We start from the raw sequence: 13,004 nt of genomic DNA on the forward strand, positions 1-13,004 counted from the left end.
CTCTGAAGAGAACCAGGGTCACTACGTGAAATAACAGTGAAGTATATCACACTGGTTTGCCGCCCCGTCCCCTCCTCTCTCTTATTTGAGACAACAACCATCTTTCCAAAATTGATATCCACTATACTGTCAGTATGTATGTCCACTGTGAGTTCTCTCCAGTTACCAGTAAAGCTCTTATCTATGCATTTGTTAATATTCATTGTTTTTATGACAGAAAGAAACCCCCTCTCTGTGTTGCCATCAGTTATAAAGGAGCCTCATCATCCATAGGTTGAAAGGTTAACAGGGTCCTATCACACGCAAAACGGGTACTCTGTTGTATGGGGAGAGTCGATGATTGAATGCGGCCTCAAAAGATAAAATGTGAAGCCATTTCTCCCAAGATTGATTAGTACTTTTCTAAAAGAGCAAAAGTGGTTTTCAACATTAAAAATCATTTTATATTATCTGTGAGTTTCTGTCAACACATTGTGTCTGTAAGTAAAGGGTGATGTATGTGCAAGAAAATTATGTTGTTATGAGCTATTGTGTGTATATGTGTTTTTATCTTGTCACTGAAATATGCTTTATTATTTCTACTATTTGCCAATCACAGCTGCCATCTCTGTCCCGCATTCTGCAATCATATGAAATATACTTTGTCTGTCAGGAGGCAGACGCATTTTCGTTACAGCACCACCATAACATGGCATTTGCAGTTGTGAAGAAAGGCACGTCTCGGAATACCAAATAATATGAATGCAGCCCTTGACATTGTCTGCCAATAACGCACTGCTGTCAAAGCTCCCATCACGTTTTATGTGTTTTTCTGTTCCCTCAATCCACCTCATTAAAAGCATATCCCAACACAGGGTTTTTATTTTTCACAGCTTTTTCTCTGTCAAACATTTCAGTCCAACTTTTGATTTGACTTTTGCTAGTTTACAGTGGAACACTTTTATTCTCACTCCAGGTGCTTTTTTGATTTGTACAATTTCAGCTTCTCATTCAAAGTAAAAACAATTGTAAAACGTCTTATCCTCAATCCCTGAGTGCTGCTGATTATGATTTAATCAAATGATTAAGTTGGTGCATAGTTGTACACATCTAAATATATATGTGCATACTTCCGATTAAACACTCAAAGGTCTTGAATAGAGAAACTCAGTTCTTGCTCAGGGCTGATGGGTATTTCTGCCAGCGTCCCGTAGCGTAGCAACAGAGGAGGAAGACAGAGGGACCCTCCGTGAAGACAGAGGGACAGGAGAGCGGAGCCTCTGTATTTGGACAGAGGCCAGGCACTGAGGCAGAATCAGGTCATTCTCAGCCATATCCATCTCTGTGCTTCTGTTTGCCTGCCAGCCCCGGCACAAAGAGAGCTCTCTTCTGGACTGTGCGGAGGGATCAGCAGATACCGAGTGCAGAGAAGAAGAGGGGGCAACGGGCGCGCGTGAAACAGAGAGAGAGAGTTGCTCAATGCGATTAGTGGGGACTGAAAGAGACCCGCTCTACAACGCTCTCTGATGCATGGCCTAATCTGGACTGCAAGTTCACCAAGTTAATGACACGCGTTAAACATTTCGCCTCATGTCACTGCTCCAGCGTCCAGTTTCTTGTACTAACTTTGTTTTAGTATACTCATTCTGTTCATTGTATTTTTATAATAAGAAGGCAGCATGAACACTGTGCAGTTTATGAGAACCTTGCTTTTAACTCTGCTTATAAAGAATGGCTAGAGGAGTAAAATGAAAAACAACATATGGCCTTTGGTTGCTCGTCATATAATTAGCCTCTTAGACTTCCAGCATGTCCTCTAGCATACTGTGCTAAATGACTGACCTGCTAGGATGATTGGCGGCACTAGATAATTATGTCATGACTAAGTGGCTTTGCAGTGTTCATTGTAAGATATAATGTCAACATTCAACCCAACAATACTAAAACATTAGCTGTATGACTGCCTGCCTAAGTCTCTCTGAAGTAAAGCAGCTCACAATGGTTAGAAGGCATACAGTAAAAGCAAGTCTAATCCTTATAATTCATAATTAGCTCTATACTTAATTTGTATATGTGTATGTGCTATGCATTAACTATTTAACTCATTATGACTCTTGTTTGAATGTCTATGGTGGCAGTAGTTGCATCTAGAACTTATGCAGGACTTTTGTATTAGACTGCATTAGTTTTTAAATATGTGGACCTATTACACTGCCAGCTGAGTGTACGAATAACATGAGTGTCTGAAATGTTGGCTGACAGGAAATTGCTAGTTAATTGAAGTTTTACAAAGTTGTAATGCAGCAGGTAGCTAGTAGCTTTTGGGAAAAATTGTGGGATGTAAATATTAAAAGTTGAGCTGCTCTCAACTGAACAGATTATATATGTTGAGTTATGAAACCTTTTGATGAAATACCAATGCCTGTGTGAATTTTTATGATCTGATCTGGTCCAAAACTGAAGAAACACTGTGTGTGGCTGTTTGTGTGTGTGTGTGTGTGTGTGTGTGTGTGTGTGTGTGTGTGTGTGTGTGTGTGTGTGTGTGTGTGTGTGTGTGTGTGTGTGTGTATCAATCAGATGGACCACTGGCTACTGTGCCAAGACTTAGTCCGTCTGTCCACTCATCCATGGTGCCCTCCATTACACTAGCAACGCCTGACAGAACGCACCATCACACACAGCGTGATGTAAGCACACACACAACAAGATGTGCCGTGCACAAGTTGCTCTTCCACTTGTGCCGTGTTTCCATTTATCATTTTCCCGTTTTCCTCTTCAAAAAGACGGTCTGTGGAGACTGTCAAACCGAAGAGCTACTCAATTGAGCCATTTGAGCCATCTGCTTTTAGATGCTGGTTTCAGGCAAAAGTAGAATACAAAGAAATATAAAGCCTAGGCATCAAAGCCCCTGCTGGTCAAATGTACATTAGGATTAAATATAAACACGGTGAAGATATTAGTTCTTTACTTCTTCATGGCTCTGCGTGAACATGAATGTATTTGTTTGATAAATAGGCACGCATCTATGTCAGGAGGCAGGTTCATTTTTCAATCTGTAATGTTGTTTTTTATTTATGTTCACAGAGGCGTGCACCAGCTGAGCAGCTAAGGCAGATAATAAATTATTAGGAATAACAATCAAATCGAGAACTCACAAAACAGCAGGAGGATTTTCAATAAAAATTGAAACATCACTAAAGCAGGGCTACAGGAATAGCATCGATAGAACATTTCGGAAGCAAGAAGGTGGTTTAAGAGATGCAGCGATTGAAAGAAAAGGGACTTTACAAACAAAACATGCAATAAAACGCAATATCTTTAAGAGAAAGATGTGTCAGGTAACTTCCTAACTTGTCTTCTTGCTTAACTGTGCACTGGCAGACACTTTTTCTTTTGGAATGATTACTAGGCACAACTGTCTTTTTTTCACACACGTTTTCTTTCAAGTGATGACATACTAATCTGTAAGTCTTTGGAGTTGACAGTTTATGAGGGATTCTTCCTTAAATCCATTGCAACCAATACAGCTTTGTTTTTTTCTCTTGTTGACGCTCTGTCAGAGAGTCAATGATTGAACCTGGTGGTCATTAGTTAGTTAGGAGTTATAATGGACTGCATCACATTTAAAAGTTGTCAACAATTCAGCTATTCATGAGCTTTCGGACCAAATGTGCAACTATGATGAATTTCATTAACGTAGGATTGGTTTTATTCGTTTTTCTCCTCTTACAGAATGTACTGTTCTGCTTACTGGGGAGTAATATAATTAGAAAGACTGGGCAAACAAAACTGTTTCTAGGAGCTTGACAAAAGGCAAAAATAACACGGCAAACAAATGAATGTACCTCGATTCATTTATTATTTTCAAGCCGAGGGCAGCCGGCAGAGAGTAGTGTAGGAAGCAGGAGACATTTGTTTAATCACAGAATAATGATATTGTGATGGATTCTGACCTTTAGCAAGTGGTATCATGTATGGAGATTTAATTAGCGAGCCAGGCACCAGGCAGGATAGCGGATATGTGGATGGAGTGGGGTGAAGTGGGGGAGAGAGGGTGCTGTCTGGATGTTCTTAATGAATCCACCAGCCTTCCCTTCCTGAGGATGTGGCCTAGACTGACTCATCAGCCGCTGATTATGCCTCGCAATCAGGAGGAGGGATGGAGATAGTCGGCTCAGGAGACAACACCACTCAAAAGGTTGGTCAAACTGAACCAAAATAAGTCAGAAAAGAGGCAATAGCATGAAATATGAGCATGGGTGGGAAGGCAGAGCATGTCCTATTGAAGAGTTTCTTTCAAGTGAACGATGAAACGTGGTAGGGATGAGTGTGTGTGTTGGGGGGGGGGGACTGTGAGAGAGATCAAGGAAAAGACTCGAAGAAACAGCGGCGACCGAGTAGAATAATCGAATTAATTGGAGTGAATTCAGAATGTGAAGTCGATAGCACGTGACAAATGTGGAAGAATAGCCCGTGGCATGTTAGTTAATGACATGTAATTAATGATCATTAGCAGAAGGGATGAGGGGATGGCCGCGGCCTGTCAGGGACTTACAGGCGACCTTGTAATTTTCTCCTCCATGTTTAGAGGGAGGGTGAGGGAAAACACTTCCCACTGTGATCATGGAAAGCTTTGTAAGGAATAATAAAAGGGGAGAGAAGGACACACACACGGATTGAAAGCATAACAGACAATGAAAAGATGGTGCTAACTTTTTTTATAAGAACATGAGGAGGACAGACAAAAAGTGAAAGAAGAGCGACAGAGGCACCGAGCAATGAATCAAGGATGAGAGGAAAGAGAGCAGAGAGGGAATTTATTGCGATCCCACTGTTTTGTTGTTTTCTGCTGACACAGTGAACATGGTGAGAGCAGGCAGCATTTTTCTTTTTATAGGTCACATGCCACTTCACAATGATCTATGGATGCAGGCCCTTTGCAGACTTATACTGTTGAGCACGCATTATGGGGCTCAGCCAAGCGTGGCCATTTGGGGGAGAGAGGAAGCATCCACCCTCACTCACCCTCTCACCATCCATCCTCTCGATTGCTCTCACCCATAACACCACTCTCTACATACTTTTTCTTCTCAACTTCTCCCTCTTTCCATCCATCCCACTCCGACTGAAAGCCTGTTAAAGATGGTGTAGCAGCAAAGGTCTAAGGGGAGTGAGTGTTTATAGTGTCCTTGAACACATCTACCTACTCTGATGATTTCATTGTTTCTCGTCCCAACAACGTTGATACCTCAAAATATATATGTTTAAATCCATTCAGTTGATGGTAGTGAGCTGCTAATATAAAAGTTACAAATTCTTAATCTTCTAAATCTGTACTTTGTACTATACATAATATATCTTATTGTTCTAATATTCTGAACTATAAGTAAACTGTATCTGAAAGAAACATGCCTTCATTTTTCACATACTGTACAGTGTATGTACATACATTAACAATGATAGTTTAACATAGCAATCTTTAAATACAATCTTTAGTCTAAATCCTATCCTTAATCCCTTTTTATTGATTATTTAACATGATGCAAGTGGGATTCCTTAGTTAGTGTTTCTTAGGAGTGCCAGAACCAAACAAGCACTCTTGATTTCACAAAATATCCTGAGAAACCTTGTTTGGTTGTATAAAAAAATAGTGTGTGCATTTGTCCAAGTAAACTGTGTATACATTTCTGCTCTCTACACCAGGGAAGGGAGACACAGAATGGAGAGGAAGTGAACACTGAGCATAAACTACATTTCAGATGATATCAGAGACACTGCGCTTCCAGTGATGCATCAATTACATGCATTAGTGACTGACAACCAACGATTCATAAAACTAGAATTACTGCCTTGTGCTTTTATGTGTCTGCTAACCAGTCCACTTGTAGATTACAACTTTACGAAAATGTAATTACTGCAACATTTGTGTGAAATTGTCATAAGCAGCATAAAGATTGTTGAGTAATGGAGTTTTGTGATGTCACGCTGACCTTGATATTTTGCCACTAAATTTGAATTAATCCCGGAGTCCAATTGGACGTTTGTAACAAGTTTGAAGAAATTCCCTCAAGACATACCTGAGATATTATGTTCAAAAGAATGTGACAATGTAATAAAACATATAAACGCAGGGGATATTATAAAGTCTAACCATCCATCACAGACACATAAAGGATATGAGAGTTGTAAATCTAAACATATTCTCACTGTGAAAACAATCATAGGAAATATATTGCCTTTATTTACATCTACTCATTTACTAATGCTCAAGCAATAGGCCCCTGATCTATGTGTGCATTTGTCCATGACACCTCATTTATAACTGTAGCATCCACTCTAAAGCAACATATAATAATCTACATTTAAATAAATTACCGTATAAATCTTTCATATATAACGTATTTATCGCTATTAATGTCGTTACTTTTTTGAAGAGCCTCTCTCTGGCTTTAAAAGCTCCACCTCCATCTCTGCAGTAGCCATACTTACAAGTGGAGGCAGGCGTGTGTGTATGGGTGTGTGTCACAACTCATCTATCTCCTGCGGACTCCACCGTCACTTGTTCAGCAGGGTCTAATTTATGCGGTGGCGGTGGCGATACTGTGGCGGCGTGGCGAATGCTGAAATGGCATCATTCCTCAGCGCTAACCCCTGTGTGCTCCCTCACACTTCCTCTCCCTGCTGACAGCTACACCCCAAGCATGATTTATCAGGCCCTCAAGCAGCAGACAAAAGCGCCTCGGCACGTGTGCCGTGCCAGAGACGACGAGTAATAGATAAACACTGTGATTTCAGAACCAAACACAAGAGAGGGTCAACTTCATAATGTCTCCAGATAGTGCATGGCTAAGGTCAAAAAATGGCTCAGCCAACCATTTGAATCAATACACATTGAATTGATATATGTGCTGACAAACAGACCACATCAGAGTGCTCTGCTATGTTAAAATAGACACATGTAGATAATCTACACCTCTCTGAACTCAAAATTGGCGGTCGTGGTTCACATAGCATGTTAACTAACAAATGTGCTCTGATCATGGATATCTGGTCTTTCTTGAGGTTGACAGCTTGTATTAATGATGTAATGAGTATAAGAAAAAAACACGCATGAAACTGCTTGGCTGCTTGTGAAGCTGGTCTAAACATGTAACACCCAATTGAACCTTGTTTTTTATGTGCACAAAGTGAGAAAATGAAATGAACTGAATCACTGAATTTGTAATGCTGTTATGGAGAATGGAATTATGGTAATTTGGCTGAGCATTCAGCTGCATTGTTTAAAGAGGGAGCAGATTAGAAGAGGCAGTGGATAGTTAATGTCACATCATAATGGGATGGAGCATGAACCCACCTACGAACAGTGTTCAGGAAGGCCTCCTGCAGTGCACCAAGGCTCATTATATTTACAATAAAGAGCCTTCACAACTGATTATCCTCCAGAAAGACTCACCTATGATCTCCCTCAGAAACTATTCTAACAATAAGAAATCTCCAGTGTTTGTTTTTCTATAGTCTGTTTAAGTGCCCTTCTCTTAAATGGGTTTGATAAACGCTACTTTAAACAGAACTGCTGGACGCCTGCTAACTGACAGATTAGGAACAGTGAGTAATGTATGTGTCTGTAAAGTATGTGTGGAATAAAAAATAACTACCAATCAAGTGTAAATCTCCCAAGTAACATTACATTTGGTGAAGTGTAAATGTGTCTGAAAGTCACAAAATGTGTTTGTGGGCATTGTAGTAGTACTCACCGCACTGCTGCAGGGAATATCTTTGACTTTGAGCCAGGCCAGGTCCAGTGTGCCTTCACCCTTGTAGCACGACTGCAGCCTCTCCTTGATTTTCTCATTGATCTTTCGCAGAGAGAACACACACAGTGCAGAGTCCTGTGACGCCTGACGTGGACGCCTCTTTTGGCCTTTTGAGAAAATGGTGAACAAAACATCATCATCCGGTTCCACATCTAGTGAGCGTGCCAGGGTAGCACCAGCTTTGGAGAGGTAGGCCGCCTCGAGTAATCGGTACTCAACGTTGCCACTAATGCATCCAATAGGGACCTCCACGTAGGAGTTAAAGGCGGTGTCAGCCTTGCAGAGGCGGACTATCTTGGAGGTGTACACCTGTTCCCGACCAGTAGAGGATCCAGTAGTTGGCCCGTTCCCCATTTCCGGCTGCAAAGTCAGGAAGTACACAAAGTTCCCACTGGCAAAGCCATAAATGTAGTATATGTCAAAGTCTGGGATGACAGTGAAGGTGTCTGAAGGGATTTTAATCATAGAGGCCACAAACTCATCGTGGAAGACATAGGCAAACATGCCATCTTCCTCAGAGTTTCTGGCCAACTTGCGGCTAGAGATGGTAGGGAAGTACTCTGGTTTGCCATCCACTGCTGTAGCTATAAAGAGCATGTCTGGAGAGGCATTCCCATATGACACAATGACGCCAAACACAGAGCCACTCTCGTTGACACCAGAGAGGTAGTGCTCCTTCTTGTGGAAGGGCTCACCCAGTTTGAAGAGGTCATCTAGGCGGAGGAGTTTGCAGATGCCCTGGTAGAGGCTGCCACACGCTAGCAGCCGGTTCTCCCGATAGTCCATCAGGAGCATCTTGTTGACATTGTTGGTGAGCGATAACGGCTCACTGCAGGGCTGCACAATACGGGGTGGGTAGCACTTGCGGTTGTCTTCATCTGGACCAGTCTCATGGGACACCTGGACCTCCAGGCTGGGGGACAGTTTGTATATGCGATTAACAGCTCCCAAATAGACATTGCCATTGCGATAGTCCACTGCAATATGGTTGAATTTCCACGCAGGGTTCTCAGCATGAAATGATGCATACTCGTCCTCCTGAAGGGATGCTGTGATCACCTGGGAGCCGGCACTGTGGGCTTGTGCGGCTTGCACCACGGTTTGTGATGTCACAGGAAGCTCCAGACTGGACAGGAAGCAGTATACAAAAAAGCAGGTCCGTGTCCTCGTTAGGGACGTCATGGCTGTTCTCAGGCTGGGAGTGGTGAGGAGAGGGAAGGAGGCACAGTCCAGTGCTGTCGGCCAATCAAGATCAAGCCTCTCTTGAGATTGAGGACATCATGTACCTAAAGAGGGAAGAAAGAAAACCCAGTGAGCAACAGGAACACAAACATGAGCAAAGAATTGCTACACATTCAAGGTAACATTTACATGGTATTGATAGATAAACATTATGCATATGATATGCATTATCTCGCACAGATTATAGCACAGCAATTTAACAAAGAATAATGACGAAAAAGGGCGAAGAGGCCACACACACTTGAGACAAGAAAAATAAATGGGCTTGACAGAAAAATGAATCAGGCTGAGGCACAGTAGAGGTTTAAAAGGCAGTGTAGAGGGAGAGCTTTAGCCAATAGGATGAGTCCATGGATTGAAGAAAAGGACAGAAGAGGAGGAGTAATGCATGGTCTCAGAGGAGGTTATCAGCATGGCTCTGCACCATCTCTCTGCATGGACCCCTACTCCTCTACGCCCCTCTATGCCTTTCTGTTACAGCCGCTATGCACCTAATTGATTCTCCCCTTGGAGTAGCAATTTGCATGCTTTGGCGATTTCTCTCTTCTTTCCCAATAGGGTAGCTCACCTGCTGACACTGCTAGCAGAGAGAAAAGGACTTTCTTTCTTTCTATAACTACACACACACACACACACAAACACTCACACAGAAACATGCACACGCACACAAAGTAGGTGGTTTATGGGCAGAAGAGGAACAATTAGGGAGGAAATGCAAGCGATTGCAGAAATGAGCTTCCCTATAGTCCTTCGTTCATTTGTAAAGTCTCAGCATTAAACGTCCCACCACAGCAGACAGGCACACACACATGTGAAACCATGCCAATTTAGTGAACATTCTGCATGTTGTGGCCAAGTAGAACTGTTCTATCTATACCGTCAAAGCAGCCAGCACACCGCATAAAACACACACCAGCAGAGATTATCAAGGGGACCCTAGAGCATTTCCTGTAAACACAGTGGCCCCCTTGTGTGTCACCTGCTCATTAAGCCCCTCTCCGAAGTCAAACTCCATACCATGAGGATAGGTGTTAACCTGGGTAGTATCCAGATATGAGTTTTACACATGCATGCACACACAAGAATGGAAAACCTGTGCCGACTGCATGTTCTAGCAATGTGTAAAAATAATATACTTAACACATTTTCTTTTCAATTTGAATAAACAACAATGAAATGTTGTATGAGAGGTGCATTTAAAAACTCTGTGTAGATTTGATCAGTAAAAATTACGGTTTTACGGAACAAGGTCCCTGTTGCATTGAACTCCAAGAAAGAAGAGGGCAAAGATATAAAAAAAAAAGATGCACCGTAATTTTCGGACTATAAGGCGCACCTGAATATAAGCCGCAGCAGCTAAATTGAATGATGTGTATAAGCCGCACTGGACTATAAGCCGCAGGTGTTTTAATGTTTAATTACCATATGTAAGGGTTCGTGCACAGAGGGGATTGTCGGGAAAGAGATGGCTGTTTGAGGAAGCTCCCATTTATTAACATTTCCACAAACAAGTTGCATATTTGCATAACGTATTCAAGTGTTACCATTTAGTGCAATAGTAGCTACAGAACATGTACTGTGCTGTGTAAACTGTACTGTATCACATAGCGTTTCAGACACACAAACTTTTCAACTTTCAAACTTAAAACGGTGCGCTCCCAGCGCACGTACCGGCAGTGATCTACAGCAGTGGTTTTCAACCAGTGGTACGGGGACAAACTGTCTCGCTCTCGTAATGTCTGTCTGTCTTGCTCTCGTTCTGTCTCTCGTACCACTCTCGGTTCCACTTTTACTTTTGCGCGCTACCTGTCTCACTCTTTTCCGGCCTCCAGCTTTTCCTGCTGGAGCCCGCCGCTTAAAGGTGGGGGGCGCGGACCGGCCATAGAGCCCATAGAGTTAAAGGTGGTGGACTGTAACCTGTAAAATCCATAGATTTAGGAGGTCCCCTAGTGGCCGTTAGCTGTAAAAATCCATAGATTAGCCGCACCGTTATATAAGCCGCAGCGTCGAAAAATGGGAAAAAAGGCGCGGCTTATAGTCCGAAAATTACGGTAATCATTCATTCATTTAATCGCAATTACGATTTTGGCCTGCCACAATTACGAAAACAACATCATCGAAAAAAAATTAATTTTTAATTTTGCTTTGCTAGTTTGTGACAGTGCACTAGGGGTGCAACAACTAATCGACTTAATCGATTAAAATCGATTACCAAATTAGTTGGCAACTAATTCAGTCGTCGATTCGTTGGTGACGTCATCACATGTGTTCTACACCCCGTTAAGCTCCAACGTTATCGCTCTTTTGTATCGGTACAGGAGACATTTAAAAACATATGTTATGTATTATTGCTACATAAACATTATATCGCAGTCTTAGTGTTGCCAACTCAGTTTCTAATATGCAATATGACTACAAAATGCGTCTATAATGTATTTTCGATCTTCATTAGAAACTGAGTTGGCAACACTAAGACTGCGATATAATGTTTATGTAGCAATNGACTCTTTTCTATTAATAATAACTGCTGAATAAAGTTGTCTGTGAATTTCAGAAGAACACTTTGTTATGGCTGTCCCCCCTGCTAGGTAAATGAGAGGTGGGATCTCCAGTGCTGTTCCCTTTTGTAAGATTAATTTTCAGCTCCCCTTTTTCTTTTTTTTAGCAATATGGCTGCCCTTTCATCCCCCCTAGGGTAGCAGCAGCAGCTTTCACTAGCTCCTTTTTCTAAACCTGTCTCTTTTGCGTGCACTTTCTCTTAGTAGGAGGACCAAATAATAGAAACACTTTTCAGCACAATTGACCTGCTGCACATACCAATTTGGTGAATGTGGTAATGATTATTTGTTTTCTGACTCCAAATGTGTAGATTTGGGGTTTTGGGTTTAGTTTACTTACTGAAACACATTTTTTTGCATGTCAATGATTTTCAAGTGAAGAGTACATTTGATATTAGTGTTTATCCTAAACTCGGTCTCTCCCTTTACGTCATGGTAATGATTGCACTTTGACTTTGACACGCATCGGAGCATAAATGCACACACCTGTCGACGTGTCACCTTTTCTATCTCTGTATCGGTTTTTATCCCTCTCATCATCCTCTCTGGTCCTCTTATCATGTGTGGAGAGGCTGTCTGCTCTTTCTCTCTCTCTCTGCCTGCCAGCAGATGGAGGGGAGATTGGTAAGATTGCAGTGAGGTTGCGTTTGACACCACAACTTGTGATTGCTTGGATATGGACTTGAGATGAGATATGTGGCTGGATAATGTCAGGTAGAACCATCATTTATTGGTGACAGCATATTGATTCCAAATAAATGTATATATGTCTAATTGGAACGTTATGCCAGAATGAATGAAAAACAAAACATAATGTTTGAGCCATAAGCTTTAGCTACGCCATTAAATATCGGAATTAGTCGTATTTCTATATACCGTAATTTTCGGACTATAAGCCGCGCTTTTTTCCCCATTTTTCGACGCTGCGGTTTATATAACGGTGCGGCTAATCTATGGATTTTTACAGCTAACGGCCACCACCTTTAACGCTATGGGCTCTATGGCCGGTCCGCGGACCCCCAACTTTAAGCGGCGGGTTCCAGCAGGAAAAGCTGGAGGCCGGAAAAGAGTGAGACAGGTAGCGCGCAAAAGTAAAAGTGGAACCGAGAGTGGTACGAGAGACAGAACGAGAGCAAGACAGACAGACATTACGAGAGCGAGACAGTTTCTCCCCGTACCACTGGTTGAAAACCGCTGCTGTAGATCACTGCCGGTAGGTGCGCTGGGAGCGCACCGTTTAAGTTTGAAAGTTGAAAAGTTTGTGTGTCTGAAACGCTATGTGATACAGTACAGTTTACACAGCACAGTACATGTTCTGTAGCTACTATTGCACTAAATGGTAACACTTGAATACGTTATGCAAATATGCAACTTGTTTGTGGAAATGTTAATAAATGGGAGTTTCCTCAAA

The 13,004-nt window shown here is 42.1% G+C and overlaps 1 protein-coding gene across 1 annotated transcript in view; it reads right to left on the reverse strand.

Moving 5' to 3' along the window:
* LOC104962455 (plexin-A4-like) overlaps nt 1-13,004 on the reverse strand; it is a 60,815-nt gene that overhangs the window by 30,151 nt on the left and 17,660 nt on the right. Inside the window, exon 2 of the mRNA XM_010790891.1 lies at nt 7,734-9,079. Within this exon, the coding sequence (XP_010789193.1) occupies nt 7,734-8,975 (1,242 nt within the window). The 5' untranslated portion in view covers nt 8,976-9,079. The remainder of the gene's footprint in view (nt 1-7,733; nt 9,080-13,004) is intronic.

The sequence above is a fragment of the Notothenia coriiceps genome, unplaced genomic scaffold, assembly GCF_000735185.1.
Source record: "Notothenia coriiceps isolate Sejong01 unplaced genomic scaffold, NC01 NC01_scaffold00034824, whole genome shotgun sequence".
Taxonomy (NCBI): Eukaryota; Metazoa; Chordata; class Actinopteri; order Perciformes; family Nototheniidae; genus Notothenia; species Notothenia coriiceps.